Genomic DNA, 21,603 nt, shown 5'->3' with positions numbered 1-21,603 from the left:
GAATATAACCTTTAAAAACATTGTGAATCACCACGTTACATACCTGTAACTTATATAATACTGTGCGTCAGCCATACTTCAATTAAACAATGAAAGAAATTCAAGGACCTACTGTAGAGCACGGGGAACTATACTCAATATTTTGTAATAACCTATATTGGAAAAGAATCTGAAAAAGAATATATATATATACAAACACATATATATGTATGTATAACTGAATCACTTTGCTGTGTACCTGTTAACTAACACAACATTGTAAATCAACTATACTTCAATTAAAAAAATAAAATAAAAATAAAAATGAACTTTAAAATGCATACTCAGGGCTTCCCTGGTGGCGCAGTGGTTGAGAGTCTGCCTGCCGATGCGGAGGACATGGGTTCATGCCCTGGTCCGGGAAGAGCCCACGTGCCACAGAGCGGCTGGGCCCGTGAGCCATGGCCGCTGAGCCTGCGCGTCCGGAGCCTGTGCTCCGCAATGGGAGGGGCCACAACAGTGAGAGGCCCGCGTACCGCAAAAAAAAAAGCATACTCAATAGAAGTCTAGCAAGCAGAAGAAAGTACGGAAAATTAAATGTTTATTAATTCTATTCTATTCTCCTTTCATTAAAGAAAAATAAGTGCAAAACGAACAAACCTAGGTGCCCCCTGAAGACCCTCTGGGTTCTGGCATTCTGGTTCAGGTCCAGGCTCTGAAGCCATAAGACCTGGGTTCGAATCCCAACCCTACCACAGAGGGACTAGGGCCTTCAGCAAGTTACTTACCCTCCCTGGTCTCAGCTCCCTCAGCTGTAAAACAGGGAGGACACTGGCCACCTATCGGGGTCGCTGTGAGGACGAAGAGGGTCAGGACTCAGCACAGCGCATAACAGGAAGTGCTCATAAACGTTACTGTTTCCCTTATGACCTCCCCTTGAAGAGCAAATTACAGTCATCAATACCTCTGACCAGCGTGGTAGCCAGCCTCCAAAATGGTACCCAAGGAGCCCCACTTTCTGGTCCTCACACCTGTGTGCGGCCCCTCCCACAACAAATATGGCAAACATATGGAAACAACAGGAGGTTGCAGAAACGATGGTGTGTGGTTTCTAAGGCTAGATCATAAAAGAGATCACAGCCTCTGCCTTGTTCTCCTGAATCACTAACTTTGGGGGGGGACGAGCCATGTGGCCGAGGGGAGGTCCACGTGGGAAGGACTGAGCACCACCAAGCATCCAGCACTGACATGTCAGGCCTGGGAGGGAAACACCTTGGAAGTGACTTCTCCAGCCCAGGTCCAGTCTTCAGATGATGGCAGCCCCGGGCAGCATCACGACTACATCAGCAACCTTGAACCAGAAACACACATCTAAGCTCCCAAATTCCTGCCTCTCTGAAGCTTTGAGAAAGAATCAGGGTTTACTGTTAGTTGAAGCCTCTACTATGATTCAGGGTAATTTGTTACGCAGCAGTGGATAACTAGTACAAACTGTGATTCTATCTAGCGGCTGCAGCCTTCATTCAATTTGGCCGTGTTTCTATCTGATGCTGGCCTAACTGCAAGTCTTCCTAGAAATAAAAGGAATAACAACAGCTGATACATACAGAGCACATTCTATAATCAGAGCACTGTTCTAAGCTCTTTACGGGCATTAACTCTGTAATCCCACCTGGGAGGTAGGGACCATACTTTTCATCCACCACGTCGCAGATGAGGACACTAAAGGGCAGCACCGTCACACCACTGGTAAGTGGGCCCCAAACCCAACGACCGCTGTCTTTAGAAGAAAAAGGAGAGGGAGATTTGGACACAGAGACACACGGGGAGGAAGGCCTGCGAAGACAGAGGCAGAGATTGGAGTGATGGTGCCACAAGCCAAGGAACCATGGGAACCACCAGAAGCTGAAAGAGGCAGGGAAGGGTCCTCTCGTAGAGACATGGCCCTCCTGATACCCTGATCTCGGGTTTCTGGCCTCCTAACTATGAGAGGCTAAGTTCCTGTTGTTTCAAGCCCCCCAGTGTGTTGTAATCCATTACAGCAACCAGGAGCCACAGAGAGGAAAGAATGGGGACAGGAGGGGCTGGGATACAGCAGAGTCACAGGGCTTCTGGGGGCAAGAGGGGGCATTGGACATGGGGACCAGTGGTCACTGCAGCTGCTACAATGGACCAGAGCGTCCCCTCACTTTATGGGGGCCCTGGAAACCCAGAATCAACACTGGCTTGGACACAACTATGTGACCTTGCGCAAGTCACATTCCAGATTCAGTGTCATCAGCCACAAGACAGGGATTCTACAAGCTGCAACGTGGATGGGCCCCAGGACATCACGGTCAGTGAGAGAAGCCAGTCACAAAAGGCAGAAGCGTCTCAAGGGTCCATCAACAGATGAAGCGATAAACAACGTGTGGTCCACCCAGACAGTGGCATACGATTCAGCCTTGAAAAGGAAGGCGATTCTGACACCTGCTACAACACGGATGAACCCTGAGGACACTGGGCTCACGAAAGGATAAATATTATACGATTCCACTTACATGGGGTACACAGAGCAGTCAAATTCATAGAGACAGAAAGTAGAAGGGTGGGTGCCAGGGGCGGGGGAAGGGGGAATGGGGAGTTAGTGTTTAATGGCGACAGAGTTTCAATTTGGGAAGATGAAAAAGTTCTGGAGAGGATGCTGGTGATAGGTGCACAGCAACGTGAATGCAGTTAACACTACCGAACTGCACACTTAAAATGGTTACGATGGTAAATTTTATGTCCTGTGTATTTATCACAATTTTTAAAAAATTAAGAACAAAACAAATCAAAATTAAAATCCAGGATTCTAATGCCTACATTGTAGAATTATTGGAAAGATGCAGAGGGACATCTGCAGAATGCCTGGAACCTAGGGGGCGCCCAGAAGGGGGCGATTATCATGACGATGATGAGGGTCCCTCACAATGACCCTGGGAGCGAGGGGCTTGTTCTTCCGGACTCGCAGAAGTGAGCAAACGAGGCAAATGAGGGTGAGGTGGTCCGCCCACGTGGCAGTCAACCCCGCCGGCCCGAGGCCAAGACGGCACAAGGCCTTCCATCCAGGGCCCCTCCTGGCTCAGCCAAGCGTGGCCCGAGGCATCCTGCCTCACCCCTCAGCCCACCGTGGGTCCCAGCCCTGGTCACCCCTCCAGGAGCTCGCCCCCTCCCATGGGCTAGGCAGCAGGCACCTGAGGTGGCTCTTCTTCCAGGAGATCGTGTGGAACACGGTGGACACCACGAAGAGCCCACAGAGGCCGAGGCCGTAGATCCAGGCAGAGATGGTCTCCCAGTCATCGTCCGACAGGAAGTAGAGGTTGGAGCTGCCGAGAATGCTGGGAATGATCCAGAGCTGGAAGCAGGGTGGAGGGAGGTGCTGCAGGGCCAGTCTTTGGGGTGGGGTCCAGGCAGATGTGGAGGGAGGTGCTGCAGGGCCAGCCTTCGGAGCGGGGTCCAGGCAGATACAGAGCCCCTGAGCAACCCGAGCCTTTTCTCCAGACCTGCGCTGTCCAACAGAACTTCCCACGACGGAGGGAAGGTTCTAGACCTGCACCATCCAGAACTTCCTGTGATGGTGGGAAGGTTCTAGACCTGCGCTGTCCAGCAGAACTTCCCACGACAGAGGGAAGGTTCTAGACCTGCACCATCCAGAACTTCCCGTGATGGAGGGAAGGTTCTAAACCTGCACCATCCAGGAGAACTTCCTGTGATGGTGGGAAGGTTCTAGACCTTCACTGTCCAACAGAACTTCCCATGATGGAGGGAAGGTTCTAGACCTGCACCATCCAGAACTTCCTGCGATGGTGGGAAGGTTCTAGACCTTCACTGTCCAACAGAAATTCTATGATGGAGGGAAGCCTCTAGACTCTGGACTGCCCAACAGAACTTCCTACGATGGTGGAAACATTCTAGATTGGCACTGTCCAGTATGGGAGCCACTAGGCACACGCCGCTACTGAGCACTTGAAATGTGACTTGTACCACTGAGGACTTGACGTTTTCATTTTAATTGGTTTCAATTTCAATTCCAACAGCTACACGAGGCCAGAGGCTACCCTACTGGACAGCATAACTCTACAGAATATCGTGGTAAAACAGGAAGCCAAGATCTCCTCTCTGCAAGAAGCATCTCTGGCCACTGCCCCCGACCCCCTGGGTCCACGGATACCCCAGCCTCCCGGTCAGGGCACCCCGCTGCATGCCTCTGTGCTGTTGCACCTGTGGTTCTCTGTGAAGAAGGCATCCCTCCCTATCATGTCCACCTGGAAAACTCCTCACTCTTCGAATCCTGGTTTATCCATCGTTCCCTCTGAGAAGTCTCGGAACTCTCCGAAGCACTGGGGGTCCAGGGTCCCGGCAAGGGTTTGCCCAATTTCGTGTGTTAGGAGCCCTTTTTCTGGAGAGAGATTCTCCAGCAGCCCCAGCCAGCAGAACTCTAACGTGGGTGGCACAGGTGATTTTAGAGTTTGTAGTCACCACATTTTGAAAAGGAAATTACTTATAGGTGAAATTAATTTTAATATTTTGCTTAGTCCAATATATCCAAAATTTCATTTCAATGTGTAATTAATATGAAAAGTATTAAGAAGATACCTTACATTCTTTTCTTTCCATGCTAGGTCTTTAAAAGCTGGTGTGTATTTTATACCCACAGCACATGTCAATTCAGACAAGCTACATTTCAGTTGTATGAGGCCAGTGGCTACCAAGCTGGACAGCGTAGGTCTAGAGCTTCATTAAATCCTCAAAGGGGCCCATGAGCCAAAGGGTTAAGGACCACTGCCCAGAGAAGGATTTCTTACACAAGGCTGGGGTGGGGGAAGAGGGCAAGTATTCCAGGCAGAGGGAACAGCGTGTGCAAAGGCACGGGGTCATGCCTTCTATTACGGAAACAGCAGGTGTCTCAGAGCGCTGGAGCCTGGGGACAAGATCGTGGCAGTGGAAGGTGGGCCAACGTAACACAAAGGCTAAGACCTATCTGGGAGCTTGCTACCGAGCCTGGATGCTGTACAAGTACCAGGGAACCACTGCAGGTTCTTAAGGTAAAAGAGAGGCACGCTCAACGCCTCCAATTTCCCCAAGTGACCTTCCCCCGAGATCCCACACGCTCTTCCAAGGGCCATGGAAGCCTTGAGAACAGGCCGCTCGGGACATGGCCATGGAACCGAAACACAGTCTCTCCAAGGGCAAAGAGGCTGCGTCCCCAGACCCCTCTTCAGCTCTCAGCCCCCCAAGACTCACAGCATGGGTGGCGCAGTTGGCGGCATGCTCGTACTCCGTGGGCTGGTACCTCCTGTGGGCAGGGACTCGGTGGTTCATGAACCTGCAAGGAGACACACAGTTCCCGGAAGCTTGGCTGGGAAGCCGGGAGCGGCCCGGGTCACAGAATTCCCAGGAGGCCTGAGGACCTCGGCCCCTGCTGGTGGGAAGAGGGTCCCCCTCCCCTCCCCTGCCGCCCCCTTTCCCTCCTCCTCTCCCCTCCCCCTCACGCTCCCCTCCCTCCCTCCCTCCCTCTCTCTTTCCATTACACTTTCTTTGCACTATCCAACATTTTGTGCTTAATCCCCAAAGTGGTGTTTGCTGAATATCGGTTGCAGGGAATTCCCTGGCGGCCCAGCGGTTAAGACTCAGTGCTTTCACTGCTGTGGTCTGGGTTCGATCCCTGGTCGGGGAAGCTGCGCGGCACAGCCAAAATAAATAAATAAATATTGGGTTGCAGCATCCTCTTCATTTCTTACTTTTAATTTGCTTTAAGCACAACAGACATACAATATAGCTCCCCAAGGTACGGCTGGATGGACTGCGATGTAGACACGTGCCCACGTGACCACCAGAGCCTCTTTTGCACACCCAAGAAAGCGGCTTTGTTACTGAACCCAGGTCCGGCCGCTCGCCGCTCGAAAGCCAGTTCTCGAGAGACAAGTGTTGGTAGGAAAGGAAAGGTTGCTTTATTATGGAGGCCAGCAATCGGCGGGGAGGGCGGACGCCTGTCCAAAGGCCGACTCCACCCCCCGCGGACAATCAGGGGGCAAGAGCTTTCACAGACAGAGGGAGGGGGCTACAGGCAGGAACAGCACAGTCAGCTCCGACAGTCGTCTTGAAATTGGTCATCAGTGGTCTGACCAGCGTCATCACGATTATTTTAGGTACAGTTAATCTTCAGTTCCAGGGTCGGTTTGTTTCCATTTCTTTGGGCCAATTCTTGGAATTGTGGCAGCTTATGTCATGGCTACAGCCTGGTCATCATGTAGTTAACTTCTTCCACCTGGTGGTGTTTCAGTACCTATAAGACAGCTCACGGGATATGGCTCAGAATATTATCTCTAGCCCTTGAGGAGGAACTAAAGGTCCTTGACTTTGCTTAATGACTGAACTATTATTATTTGGTCTCCTTTGACTGTGTTCCTCTGTTACTGCATTTTCTCACTTCTCTGATTAAACTTAATTCTTTGGCTAAATTTTTTCCACAGACAAAAGGCAGGCGGAGGACATTGCGGAGGGAGGGGCAAGGACCATAGCGTCCTGCTCCATTTCACCTTTATACCCCTTCCCAGGGGTACTGCCCGCCAAGGACCCCCCCTCTGACACTGCCACCATAGACTAGTTTTGCCTATTCTTGAACTTCCCATCAGTGGGATCACACAGCACACACCCTCTGGGTCTAGCTCCTTGGGTTCAGCATGACTTTTGCCAGCCTCAGTAATTGGCTGTTTTCGTTGCAGTAGAGTATTCCACCCGGTGAGGGAACCACAAGTTATCTATCCCATCTCCTGGAGGCGGACATTCCAGCCTGGAGCTGTTATGGTAACTCTGCCACGAGCGTTCACTGTAGTGAACATATGCATTCATTTCCGCTGGGCGGAGACGTGTGGAACGGCCAGGTGACTCTATCTTGACAATGAACATTCCTTTTTTTCTTAACTTTTTTTTTCTTTTCTGGCTGCACCATGCAGCCTGAGGGATCTTTGTTCCCGGACCAGGGATCGAACCCATGCCCCTTGCAGTGGAAGCATGGAGTCCTAACCACTGGACTACCAGGGAAGTCCCAACAATAAGCATTCCTGATGCCCTGGTGTCTTGGAATCTTCCAAGCCCCACCCACTGCCTCCGCCCCATTCTCTCACCTGATCCTCACGGGAGCTCCTGGTCCCTGCAGGCTACCATGGAGCCACAGAGCCACCACCATGCCGGGTTTACGGAGGGGAAGCTCCAGGGCAGAGTTAGGAAGTGACATCACCCAGGTGGGATGGGACGTGGCCACACCTGGCTGACCAAACTCTCTGCAGGGGTCTTCAGGTCAGGCTGGCGGTGGGGGAGATGAGATCTGCAAACACCTGGCTCTCGGGCGGCAGGCAGGACCACGCCGGCTCAGAGTCAGGTAAGTGGACAGTTCACCTTGGACTTTGCCAAGAGTCATCCACCAGCTGGGGTTAAACTCCACTAAAACACACAAAAAACTTCCCCCACACCCCAGGAACCTGATTATTACTACAAAGACCCACACAAATGAGAAATGGGTGTGGTTCAGAACAAAGGGCACAATGCAGTACAGTGCACAGAGCATTTATGAAGTGCCCACTGTATGCTGTGTCTGTGCTAGGGGCCGTCCACTTAGCATTTCTTGAGTACCTTCTGTATGCTGGATCTATGCCAATAAAGCAAATACAATAACAACAAAAATAGGGTTATGGGTTGAATTGTGTCCTCCCCAAATTCCTATGCTGAAGTCCTAGCCCCGAGGACCCGAGAATGTGGGACTTATTTGAAAAGAGTCGTTGCAGATGTAATTAGTTAAGATGAGGTCATACTGGAGCGGGGGGCTGAGCCCCTAATCCAATATGACAGGTGTCAATATAAGAAGAGGAGAGACACAGAATGAAAACAAACGGCAGAGACTGGAGTGATGCAGCTTCAGGCCACGGATGCTGGCAGCCGCCAGGAGCTGGGAGGGAGACCTGGAGCAGACTCTCCCTCAAGTCTCCAGGAGGAACCAACCCTGCAGACGTCTTGACTTCGGACTTCTGGCCTCCAGAATGGAGAGAGACCAGATTTCCGTTATTTTAAGCCACTAAGTGTGTGTTCGTTTGTTACCACAACCCCGGAGACACTAACACAGGTACATACAGTGTTAGCTTTGATAGATTCTGCCCAAAAGCCCCCCAAAGAGGCGGTGCTAATTTACGCTCCTTCCACTAGGGCTGGGGGGGTGGGGGTCTGAGGCCAATCGTGAAGGGGGTGCAATGGACGCCTTTCTTCCCAGCGGGAAACCAAGTCTCCCCCACCTGTTACTGGGCTGCCCTCTCCCCTGCTCCTTTAACAAACAGCAACAAGCCACCCGTGGTACCAGCCCCTGGGATCTGAGGGTGACGTCATGGTTGCCGTGGCGACCTGGATGGGCAGTTATTTATTTATTTCTGGGTTCCACAAAACTTTCCTTGTCTCTCACCCAGCACTGCAGCTATTGAATGAGAGAGAGAGAGGGAGAGAGAGACAGGGGTCGGGGGCCAGGGCCCCAGGGCCAGGGGCAAACGCCCAAGAAACAGAGTTCCCACAGCCCTCAAGAAAGGAGAGCTTTTTCTTTCACTCCTTGTAGCCTAATTTCTTTCTTCCTAAACCTCTAGGCAGGCGTTTGAAGAGGACAATTAATTCACTGTTTACGTTTTTAATTTTCCTTTTAATTTATATTCAGTAAAATTTCCCTTTTTGCTACACATTTTTATGAGTTTTGACAAATGGAGAGAGTTGTATAGTTGCCACCATAATCAAGATAAATAAAAGGTCCATCACCGCCCCCCCATTTGCCCTCCTGCCCCCTGGTACCCTAACCCTCCCCGCAGCCCAGTAACCACTGCTCTGTTCTCTGTCCCCATAGCTTTGCCCTTTCCAGAACATCATATAAACGGGATCATATAGAAGCTCTACAGACCTTTTTTTTAATGTCTAAAGAGAACTGATTGCATAAAATCAAGTGTATTCTTAGGTGAAAAGAAACTGTGCTTTGAGTGCCGAACAGGGACTTAGTTATTAGCTCTTGTTTTCTGTGAGAAGAAAATGATGAACCCGCCTAACATTACTATTCTTGGCTGTCATCACAACCCTTCCAGGCTTCCCCCCACCCCACCCCGCCCCAGCACAGCCTTTTGAGTTTGGCTTTTCTCACTCAGCTTAAGGCAGGTGAGATTCATCCATGCTGTTGCCTGGGTCAATGGTTCCTTCCTTTTTATCGTTGAGAACTATTCCATCGTAAGGATGTGTAATGACTTGTTTATCCGTTGCCCAGCAGAGGGACAAGGGAGTCATTTTGAACAGCTGCAATTCAGAGATAACGTTTAGACTATCTGGAACAGAGCTGGCAGTCAGCTAGGCAGCCTTCAAGATTGTGGGAAATTTCAAAGAGTCGACATTTCTGCAAACTGCCGCTGGTTCAACGAAAAGAGGGAAATGGGCCTTCGGCCTGCTTTCTGGAGAACAGAATCCCCATTCTGTGGCCAACCCTTGCCACTTAGATAACCACGTGGCCACTGCATTTGATGGGGGTGGGGAGGGCAACTCCACGTGGAGGGCTCCCAAACTGAGCTGGCAGGGAGACAAGGACCGAAGGTTGCCTTCCACCCTGAGCTGGAGAGGGCAGGGCTTCGGAGCCAGGCATCGCTGGGTGGAAAGTCCCTGTATGATCACTTAGCTGCTGTGTGACATAGGGGAAATGTCTTAACGTCTCTGGGAAGCAACTTCCTTGTGTGTTAAAGGAGATAATAGTACCTAGCCTGCAGGTACCATGAAATGATACGGTTCAAGAGCCCATACGGGGATGTCTGACATACAGCGGTGCTCGGAGAATAAATGTTCTTTTCCCCTCTCCCTGGGGAGCTCCCCTACGGAGCCCAGGCACCATTTTCTTACTGGACCCATCCTGGTACTTCACAAAGAGCGCCCCATTAAAGCCCACAACATCCTTGCAAAGTAGTTACTATTATTCCAATCTGAAGAGAAGAGGTCAGACCAGCGTTTCTCAGTCTTGGCCACACATTAAGAATCATCTGGGAAAGGGATGGGTGGATAAACAAAACGCAGTCCAGCCACACAACAGAATATTATTCAGCCATCATACCTGCTACAATGAGGGTAAACCTCAAACACACGACGCTCAGCGGAAGAAGCCAGACACAGAAGGTTCCACATTGCGTGGCCCCATTTATATGAAATATCCAGCCAGGCAAATCCATAGAGACAGACAGCAGGTCAGTGGTTACCAAGGGCTGGGGGCAGGGGGAGAAACTGTTTAATGGGTACAGGGGGTCCTTTGGGGGTGATGGAGATGTTGGTTGTACAGCCCTGTGAATGTATGCATGCCACTGAACTGTTCACTTTTAAACGGTTCATTGTATGTCGTGTCAATTCTACCTCGATGTTTTTAAAAGCTAAGAAAACGAATCACCTGGGAAGCTTTTAACTATGCCAATGCCCAGGCTATACCCCAGACCAGAGAGGCTGCAATCTCTGGGGCTGGAACCCAGGCAGGGATATTTCTAAAGCTCCCAGGGTGGGACTTCCCCGGTGGTCCAGTGGCTAAGGCTCTGAGCTCCCAATGCAGGGGGCCCAGGTTCCATCCCTGGTCAGGGAACTAGATCCCGCATGTGGCAGCTGAGAGTCCGCATGTCACAACAGAGATCCCGTGTGCCGAAACTAAGACCCGGAGCGGCCAAATAAATAAATAAACATTTAAAAATAAATAAAATTCCCAGGCTGAGAAGCACTGAGGTAGGTTCATTAAAAACCCAAGATGCTAAACTGGCCTGTGACTAAAAGTTACACAGACCTGGACAGAAACTAGTAACAGGAATGAACCCGAATGTTTAACAGGTGAGAGGTAAATGCAGAAAAAGAGGCCTGAAAGATAAAGGAGAGGTGGGTGGATTTGGGGGTGCTGGTCACAGAGGACTTCCCGCATATTTTAATTTCCAGGATGAGGTAGAAGATAATTTGACCTGTATTGTTTGACTTTTTATGAGATTATATTCAAATTTTCCTTGCATAACTGAAAATAAGTCTTTAAAACTGTATCATGAAGAAAAATGGGGAAAAAAGAAAACTGAAAGAAAAAAGAAAAAAACCGTATAATGACATGGGAAATGTTTGCCATATAATACGAAGCGAGAAAGAGAGAATCTGTAATTCGTTATGATTATAATAAGGTCAAACGCTGTTGTGGATGGAAGAAAACACACATAAATGAAATACAGATTTGTGGTGAGGCAGTAGGATTCTTTTTTTTTTTTTAGTAGAATTCATTTTTGATGACATACTTCTTCTTCTTAAAAATTCTTTTAAGGGAGTTGACGGGAGATAAAGGTGGACTGCCTATCAGATCACAGTACCGTATCAAGGGCTGAATTTCTAGGAGAAGGAATACTGCGGTTACACGGGAGAATGTCTTTGCTTTAGGAAATACACGCTGCCGTGTTTAAGGATGAAGTGTCCAGATGTCTGCAACTTATCCTCAAAAGGTTCAAAAAGAAGAGAAGGCAGCGAAGTCAACATTGCAAAATGTTAACATCTGGTGACTAAGTGAATGACTGGCACCTAGATGTTCACTGAACTTTTCTCGCAACCTTTCTATGTTAGTTTGAAATTTTTCAAAATAAAATGTTGGGGGTGGAATTCTTTTCCTGTCATTATGCTAATGCTTTTACAATATAAAGACTTAATCGCACACGACTGTTGCCAGAAAAGGCAAGAAGGAAGGGGTGCGGGGCGTCCCAGAGACATGATGGTCAGAGGCACTGAAGACCGAGGAAACTTCTGGAAACCAGAAGGGCATCAGGAAAAGCTTGGTGGCTGGAAGGAGGAGGCATGTTTCGAGGCTGGGAGGGAACCCACGAGGCTGGAGTGGGAGCTGGGGAAGCGGCAGGGGGTCACAAAGCAACACCAGTTCCTATATCCCAAGGTTCCAGCTTTCCAGAGGGGGCAGGGGGACAGTCATCTCCCAGCACCCATTCTCCCCTCCTTCCCTGGGAACGCTGACCTTTAACTTGGCACACGGATGCCCAGAATAAAGGAAGTCGCCGGAGGAAAACATCTGGAGGTAGGCTGTCTTCCTACCGTCACCCAAGTACAGTACGACTGTCGAGCTTTCTGGCAGCAGGGGAACTTCAAGCTTATGCCCATAACTCCCTGAAGACATCATTGATGTACCTTGGTTTTACAGATCCCACAATTTGAACTTTCTTAATGGATCATGAAAAGCAGAAAATAATATGACTTTATTTTCTACTTTTCATGATCAATTAAGCTTTTTCATCGGCTCTCCCACTGGCCACAGGACAACAGCCATACTTTCCAATATGCTTCCAATTTACTGATGGTGCCACTAGATGGATGGGTAGGTGGGGTAGGTAAGTAGAGAGAAGGCAGGCAAATAGCTTTCTAGACAAATAAGTGGATAGTTGGATAGATGTCTGGATGGATGGATGGATGGATAGAAGGAAGCAAGGAAGGATGGATGGATGGATGGATCAGGGGTGGGGGATGTTGGGGTGGAAGGATGGGTGGAGGATGGAAGATTGGCGAGATGAGTGCAGGTGTCAGTCATTTGGGGTGCTATAACAAGATACCATAGATTGGGTGGCTTAAATGAGATACATTTATTTCTAAGAGTTCTGGAGGTTCAGAAGTCCAAGATCAAGGTGCCAGCAGATTCAGTGTCTGGTGCAGACAGCAGCCTTGTTGCTGTGTCCTCACAAAGTGGAAAGATAGCTCTGATGTCTCTTCCTCTTCCTGTAAGGGCACTAATCCCATCATGAGGGTCCCACCCTCATGACCTGATCTAACCCTAATTACTTCCCAAAGGCCCCACTTCCAAATACCACCACATTGGGGGTTGGGACTTCAACATACAGATTTTAGGGAAACACATTCTGTCCACAGCATGCCACCACTGGTCCCTCAAACTTATGTACTTCTTGAATGTAAAATGCATTCATTCCATCCCAGCAAGCCCAAAAGTCTCAGCTCAACCCAGTATTACCTCTAAAGTCCAAAATTCAAAGTCCCATCTAAACATCATCTAAATCAGACATGCGTGAGACTCAAGGTACAATTTATTCTGAGGCAAAATTCCTCTCCAGCTGTGAGCCTGGGAAACCAAATAAATTATGTGCTTCCAAAATACAATGGTGGGACAGGCACAGGACAGACATACAGACATTCCCATTCCAAAAAGAAAAAAAAAGAAAATATACCAAAAAGACGGAAGGGGTGATGGGTCCCAATGAAGTCCAAAACGTAGCAAGGCAAGTTTCTTGAGATCTTAAGGCTCAAGAATAGTCCTCTTTGATCCGATGCCCTGCCCTCCAGGCCCCCTGGGGTGAGAGCAGAACCTCCACAGCTCGGCAGGTCACCCCACCTCTGAGACACTGGGCAGGGCCCCACCCTTTGAACCAGAAGCAGCCAGCCCCGCCCTGAGATCTAGAAACTGCGTTCATCATCCTCCTTCCCTTTTCCAGGGAAACAGCACATGTGTGCAGCCCTCCTCCATTCCTTTGGTCCCGGCTTCAGAGGGAGGCTGACTCGGCCCACGGTCCGCATCAGCACTAATCTCTGTATGAATGGTCTGTGCGCCACACCCGTGATGCTCCCTTCTGAACACGTGCTCGTTTTTACACTATCGATAGGCTGAGAATTCTCCACATCTTTACATTCCGGTTCCTTTTTGCTTAATAATTCCTTCTTCGTTCATTTCTCTCCTCCCGCATCTCACTGTGAGCAGCTGGGAGGACCAAGCCGCCCCATCAACACCGGGCTTAGGCAACCTTCTCAACGCATCACCCAATCCCACCACGCGCAAGTCTTACCTTCCCCGGAACATGAACACAACTCGGGCAAGTTCTCGGCTGCGCTATACCAAGGATATTCTCTCCATTGTCCAGTAACATGCTCCTCATTTCCACCTGAGATCACACCACACTGGCTTTTACGGTCCATATTTCTGTGAACATTCTGTTACCGATTGCTACGCATTCTCCAAGAAGACGAACGCTTTCTCTACCACTCTCCTCTTTTGCTGAGTCCACACCAGAATCACCTTTCAAAGTCCCTTCTCGGCTTTTTCTGGCACGAACTTCAAGACCCTCCCAGTCTACCCTCCTTCAATCCCAACTCCACTCCTTACCAGCCGCGTGTCCAGGGACAAGTTACTCAAGCTTTTCGGGCCTCAGTTTTCTTATCTGAGCAATGGGGATGTTATCAGCCTCCACCCAGGGGGATTCTAAAAGGATGGAATGGGTTAATCTGTGCACAGCACTCAGCACGTGTTGACACGTGACCGAAATTGATGATTCTGTTACTATAAATCCTCCATCCTATTATTGAACCCATTTGACAGCTGAAAAAACTGAGGTCCTGAAAAACCAAATCACCTGCCTAACACATGACAGCTAGGAAAGGATGGAGCCAGGATTTAGGCCCGGGATTGTCCAAGCTTGAGACCTGGGCTCCAGGGAGGTAGTACACCTGCCTCGCAGAGGAGAAGACATCATGTGCCAAGTGCCCCACGCACAGTAGGCACCTGTACATGTTGATCACTCTCTGCCTCCTCCATCACCTCTGGAAGAGATGCTATGACGTGTCTAAGTAAGGAAAGAAGAAGCTTTGCTTTAAAAATCAGGCCTCATCACTGCACACCCATTAGGGTGGCTATTATTTTAAAAGAAACAAACAGAAAACACATGTGGAGAAGTGGGAACCCCTGTGCACCGCTGATAAGACTGTAAAACGGTGCAGCTGCTGTGGAAAACAGTATGGAGGTTCCTCAAAAACCTGAACATAGAATGACCGGCAATTCCACGCCTGGTTCTACACCCAACAAAGAACTGGAAGCAGAGATTTGAAGAGATTCTTGCACACCCATTTTCAGAGCAGCGTTACTCACAGCAGCCAAAAGGTGGAAGTCACCCAAGTGTCCGCTGACAGCTGAGCAGATAAACAGAATGTGGTTCGTCCACACAATGGAATATGACTCAGCCTTAAAAAGAAATGCAATTCCGACACATACGATGACATGGACGAACCTCGAGGACATGATGCTGAGTGAAATAAGCCAGTCACAAAAAGACAAACACTGTAGGATTCCACTAGTACGAGGTCCTTGGAGGAGTTAGAGTCATAGAGACAGGAAGTAGCAGGGCAGCTGCCAGGGGCTGGGGGAGGGGGAGGGCGTGTTAGTGTTCGATGGGGACAGAGCTTTAGTTTGGGAAAAAGAAAAAGTTCTGGAGATGATAGTGGTGACGGTTGCACAACAATGTGAACGTGCTTAATCCCACTGATTTGCACACTTAAAAATGGTTCAAAGAGTAAGTTTTATGTTATGTATAGTTTACAAAAAAAAGAAAAATTCAGGCCACAGGCAAAGCTGTGTGCATACGAAGACCCTCTGTTAACATGTCAGCAAAAAGTGACACGAGCTGAGTTTCAGGTTGTGCCGTCGTTACTCTCGCCCCAGAATCCTGCGCTGCCCAGGACCTAGCAGGGTGGAGAAAGGGGCCAGAGCAAACGTTACTGCACAGAATCACTGGGGAGGGACTTCCCTGGTGGCGCAGTGGTTAACAATCCGCCTGCCAATGCGGGGGACACGGGTTCGAGCCCTGGTTGGGGAAGATCTCACATGCCGCGGAGCAACTAAGCCCGTGCGCCACAGCTATGGAGCCTGAGCTCTAGAGCCCACGAGCCACAACTACTGAAGCCAGTGCACCTAGAGCCCGTGCTCTGCAACAAGAGAAGCCACCGCGATGAGAAGCCCGTGCACCGCAACAAAGAGTAGCCCCCGTTCGCCGCAACTAGAGAAAACCCGTGCGCAGCAACGAAGACCCAACGCAGCCAAAAATGAATAAATAAATAAATTTATAAAATTAAAAAAAAAAAGAATCACCGGGGAGATCTGAAAAATCCCAATGCCCATGCCACATCCCTGACAATTAAAACAGAATCACGGTGTGGGGAGTGGTGTCCAGGAATTGGTATTTTTTAAACTTCCCACGCGATTCCAGTGGACAGGCAAGCCTGAGAAGCAGTGGGCTGGGGGGAAGAGCCCAGCAGGGAGGGGATGATGGGCCCCCCCAGATGGTGCCAGGTGCTACACAACGGGAATGTTCCTGGACCCCAGGACCACAAAATGAACACCGGGCTCAGCAGGGGCAGCAAACGGGCCTCAACTCACACGGCAATTCTGGTCCACTGATAAGAGGCTGCCTGGAGTGCTGTGCTAAAAGGATTCTGCGAACGAATCTAGATGATGAATTAGCAATGTCTGCCATGAACGAATCTAGATGATGAATTAGCAATGTCTGCCATGAACGAATCTAGATGATGAATTAGCAATGTCTGCCACGGGTACCAGGCAGGCGAGAGGCAGCCATTCCCTGGTGTAAGAGTTACCCAAATGCTTTCACTCCCTCCTCCTCTCGGAGCCTCACAAGGACGCTGGAAACTGAGCAGAGCCGAGATGATGCTTGTCATTTTATACAGGGATTCGGAGAAGTGAAGCCACTAGTTAGAAGTGGTGCAGCTAAGATGGCAACCCAGACCTTCTGACTCCTTGTTGAGACCGTCCACTCACTTCCCCTTTCAGCCCTGTCCATGGTTCTGATAGGAAAGGTTCTGCCACTAGTCTTTCACGTTGTAGTGGAAAGTATCTGACCATCCTCTCCAGGATGGAGGAATGGCTGTGGAGCTGGAGGCGAAGGAAGAGAAGGGACAGGGCCCTTTCCCAGCTCCTGAAACCCACACCTCATTGGCCAGTGGTTAGAGCAGCCCTGGCCACAAGTTATCCGTGACCCCAGTCCCCCTGAACCCTGGCTTTGTCAATCCCTCCCATGCTGGACAGTCCACACCAAGACTCCCGGATCCCAATGACCAAGGCAAAGCCCTGGCGGACCCGGAGCATAAACGCCTGTGCCAAGGCCAAGCACAGAAATGCCAGGCAGCTTCTGCATGGGCTAAAAGACCCTGTGCTCCAGGGGGATCTGCTTCCTTTGTTTCCCTGACTCACTCCCTTCAGTTGCTCCTCACCCCAGGAAAGCTCTCCCTGCGGCCCACAGTCATCACACCTCTGGGCCTTCCACATATTGTTCCTTCTACATAAAAGCCCCTTTCCCTCTTCTCCAGGTGGTAAACTCCTATTCAGCCTTCAGAGTCCAGGTCAAAAGGCCCTTCCCCTGAAAATTCTTCCTTGATCCCTACCTTCACACCCCATCCAGACTGGGTTGTAAACTGCCTTCTCTCACCTCAACGCCACTGCTTAAGTTGCCTGTTTGGAGTCTCCTTCCCTCTTTTCTCTTCCTGGAGCATTCCTAGGCAGAGAGAGTGGCTCTCCCCTTTGGACTCCCAGAGCTGCCTGTGCGACCCCTACTGTAGCACAATTATACATATTTGGGTGCCCTGGGTCTGCCTCGGCCCCGAGACTGCAAACCAGGGGACTGGCCCTGATTCCGCTTCATCTTCCTGGACCCAATGCAGAGCCTGCACACAACAGGTGATGCTCGGCAAACAACCTTATGATCAATCATCTCCGAGCATTTACGAAGTTGTTTAGACTCGAGGTAACAAGTTGGGAACAGTTCCAGTCTTTTAAAACCTTCAGAATTTTTGGAATAGACAGACTCCAGAGACATGGGTTAATCCAGCCAGGACCCTGGCCACTCAAGGTCACACGATTCCAGGGGCAGGGCCAGTTTGCTGCTTTAGAAAAGCAGGAGGTATGAATGGAAACCCCACTGGAGAGCCTGGGGAGAAGGGGGGAAATATTATTTCTTTTCTTTCTATTTCTGGGCTGCCTCACTGGCTACAATGTTCATTTACTACTTCAATAATTTTGTTAAAATCTAATAAAACAAAACGTTTTAAATATGCAGGTCTATGTCTGAAATCAATATTCGAGACCAAACGTTCCCCAACCTACAGCATTCGAGTTGCGAGAGGGGAGAGGCTGTTCCCAAAGAGAGTTCCGGTAACCACCCAACTGCCCGTCCGGGGCAGGATGCAAACACACTGCGGAGGGTCCCACGTGGAACCAGACTGCAGAGAGAAGCGGCGAACGCCCTGCACTCAGAGACGAGGGTGCATCGCAGTCATGGTGCCAAACAGGACAGGCTCTCCGACTCCATTTCTATAAACTTCAAGAACCGGCACCAGGAGTCTTTGAGGATAAAAGCCAGGACAGTGGTTACCCTTGGAAGCGGGGAGGCAGTGACCAGGGGGCGTGACGGGGTTCCTGACAACTTGCGACACTGAGTGATCTGCTGTGGGTGCTGGTGCCAGGAGCGTGTTCGGTTTCCCAGCCATAACGGAAAGGCACACACTTTCCTGTAATGACACTTCGATAAAAGGCTAAAAGATGGAGTAGCCCCAGGCCCCTACCAGCCAGGTCTGGGAGGGGTCTGTAAAAGGTGTGCTTCCGACACCCCCCCGGGGCCTCTATGGCAGCCCCGGGCACGGCCCAAGCTTGCTGACCACCTGCCCTGTCCCCACCACCTGGGCCTCCCTCCAAGCCGAGCGCACCCCAGATGCTCCTCTGCCGTCCCGCTCCCCGGCTTGCAGTCCGGAGCAGCCAGGCCCAGGCTCAGAGCTTCTGCCATTTCTCCCTCCCCTTCTGGCCTGGGCCAGCCTGGGGTGCACAGCGTCCAGAGAGAAGCAGGCCCGCTCTCCCAAATGAGCCCAGGCTCAGGAAAACCGCTGCGGCCGCCCCTTCCGGGCTGGGCCAGTGCCTGGCAGCGGCAGCCCTGAAGCCCCAGGACAGAGGACTGAAGAGATTTGTCCAGGAGACAAAGCGGGGGTCTGTCCGTCCCACAGAAGCAAGGGCAGCCCAGGGCAGAGCTGGCCCCGGGCCCTCTGAGCCTCTCCCTTTCTCCAGCTTGGTCCCGGGCTACTTCTTTGTGTCCATTCATGAACTCACAGCTCCTCCTGGACGGCAGACAGCATCTTGGCTCCGTCTTTGGGAAACAGAGTCGGGGAGAAACAGTCCATGGGCTGGGGCCAGCTCAGAATTGTGGTGAGATCAAAATCCCAGAGGGGAGACAGGAGGGGAACAGGAGGGGAAGCCAAGGAAGGAGGGGAAAGGGCCAGGGTCTCTGGCAGGTCGGGAGCAGAGAACACGTGGCATTCCACGTGAATGGCGCCCCCTGGGGGTGCGTGCCTGGTGGTACTGACCCAACACAGCTGGGGCCAGACACCCCTAGCCCTGCACCCTCCCCAGGGCTCCCTGGGGAATCTCTTCCCCTCTGGCATAATGAGGGTCCACGCCTCTGAAGCAGGGCCCACCCCATCCTGCCTGCCTCACCAGGAAGCTCCCAGAAGATAACAAGATGAGGAGATGCCATGGGAACCCAGAAGCCCGGGGTGGGCCTCCATCTCCACAGTCCTTGTAACCAGGGGCTGATGCAAGCCTGGTGGTCGACCCACTGCCTCCGTGCTGTGAATGCCCATCCCCCTCCCCGGCGTGCAGACCCCCAGCCCGAGAGCTCTGACCTGGGGGATTTGTGCTGCAGCTGCAGGAGCCCGGGAGCTAGCGCTCCGAGAAATCAGCCTCCACCAGTGACTCGGGGGGGAGCTGACGGATGCCCCCGCTCCCCTGCCCTCAGCGGAGACGACTCCAAGCCACGTCCCCCCGTGTCTCCCAAGCAGAACTAATTAAGCTCCGAGTGCCTACAGTGCAACCCGCTTCGTACAAACCCTTTAGCGGCTGCGTGCCCTGCCCTGTGCTCACTTCCGCACTCCCCTATTGCCGTATCTTGGGGTCAGCTCCCAGATACACCCCTTGTCCCTGCATCCTCGTCCCCGGGTCTGATTCTGGGGAAACCACACGAAGGCAGATTCTCGGCAGCTAAGAGTAAAACCCCGAAGGTACCAGCCACAAGCACTCTGGGCAAGAAACAATATTGCTTCTGAACGATCCCAGTCCCAGCTGAGGCCGCTGCTGACCCCAGGAGGCTTATCTGCACAGCACTTCACAGTTTGCAAGGCTCACGCACACCCGCCGGCTTCCACCGCCTCTGAAAGGGACAGGCCACTGCCCCGTCCACCCACGACCCCCTAAACCAGGGGGATCTAGGGGATCTGCAGCTTTCCCCTCCCTGAGGCCAGGATGGGGTTACAACCACCTTCCTCATCCCGCAGGGGCCACACCCGCAACACGCCTTCTAGGAGACACGCCCCGAACCGGAATCCACCAGGAGGAACTTTAAGAAACTCAGCAAATACCTCCCCCTACCCACCCCCACCGCTCCCAAGGGACCTTCAGCCCTTGGCTCGCCGTATGGAGCCCAAAGCAGCTCTAACTCCAGAGACGAGGGCGACCACCCGCCAACAGATGAGCCGTTCCCTCCGCCGCCGGCACGACAGGGCACGCTACGATGGCGGGTCCTCTCACGGGAAATCATTCTCTCCACGCCAGTACTATTCCCCGTGAAAGGAGGGGCCGCTCGAGGGCTCGTGGAACGTGCAAGAGGCCTGGGAACGTCCCATCCCCGCCGACACAGCGCCACACACAGCCTGGCCCAGCCCAGCCCTGCCCGTGGCCGAGCGTCCAGGGTACCATCACAGGGCAGGTTTGAGCCCAATTCCCAATTCCCTGGGGTCCCCCAGAGCTGGGCCCCAGCCCAACTCCACCTCCCGTGACCCGGACTCCCGTGAGCAGGCAGCAAGGCAGCTGCCTTCAGGTAGAAACAGATTCCCCCAGAGACGCACACGTTTCTGGAGCAAAATGCACGCAGGTGCACGCACACACACTGTGCACACAACCCTGAAATACCGTCCGCACATCCTAAGAATACCTCCACTACGAACAGGGGCTGATCCATTCCTTCCCCCAAGGCCTTTCTTTGTAAGAAATGAATCCCCTGGTTCTGTCTTAGATAATAATAAGATCCCACCACTTTGGTCCACCAAGTGCAGAGGTGCTTGGGGGGACGATCTTTTTCCTTAAGAGCGGCTCCTGAAAATCACAAAACTAACCACTAATGAAATCATTGATTCAGACAAGGGTAACCAACGGATGCGGAGAAGGCTGGTGAGAGGCTGCTGAGCGACAGGGTGGTCAAATCCGGGGAACCCAGCATCGCTTTCTTGTCCCCAAGATCAACCTCAGCATCACCAGAAATGGGACAGTCAGATGTCTCCTGCCTCCTGGGGAGATGCAGTGCGAAGTTTCTCGCCTCTCTTGCCAAGGTCGTCACCCTGTGTGTGATAAGGCTCTGCAGCTGTGCAGGGTACCCTGGCAGTCACCGGCCATATGCGGCTAAGTCAAATCTAAATAAAATGTACAATTCAGTTCCTCAGCCACGCCAGCCACATAGCAAGTGCTCGACAGCGCTAGGAAGTTTTGCCCATGTCGTCAGGTGTGATGGGGTCTGGTGGTTACGGAAGAATTAATCCTCGCCAGTTAGAGACGTGGACTGACACGTCATCTGGGATTTGTCTTCAACTGTCGGCAGAGAAAAAGCAAAGAGATGAAGCAAGCGTGGCAAAATGGTCATAAATGTTAATTAGAAATTGTTAGTCATTGTTAGGCTATGGGGTTATTACATTATACTAGTCTCTACTTTTTGAATGGAA

General features: G+C 51.3%; 1 protein-coding gene across 4 annotated transcripts in view; it reads right to left on the bottom strand.

Moving 5' to 3' along the window:
- The window catches only part of MMD2 (monocyte to macrophage differentiation associated 2), a 49,437-nt gene that overhangs the window by 11,224 nt on the left and 16,610 nt on the right, over positions 1–21,603 (bottom strand). For all 4 annotated transcript variants that reach the window (XM_060033205.1, XM_060033204.1, XM_060033206.1 and 1 more), the window contains exons 2-3: positions 5,245–5,326; positions 3,195–3,355 (exon numbers count right to left, since the gene is read on the bottom strand). In XM_060033205.1, coding sequence (XP_059889188.1) covers positions 3,195–3,355; positions 5,245–5,326 — 243 coding nt within the window. The remainder of the gene's footprint in view (positions 1–3,194; positions 3,356–5,244; positions 5,327–21,603) is intronic.

The sequence above is a fragment of the Delphinus delphis genome, chromosome 15 (genome assembly GCF_949987515.2).
Source record: "Delphinus delphis chromosome 15, mDelDel1.2, whole genome shotgun sequence".
NCBI lineage: Eukaryota > Metazoa > Chordata > Mammalia > Artiodactyla > Delphinidae > Delphinus > Delphinus delphis.
This window is presented reverse-complemented; position numbering and strand designations above follow the sequence as displayed.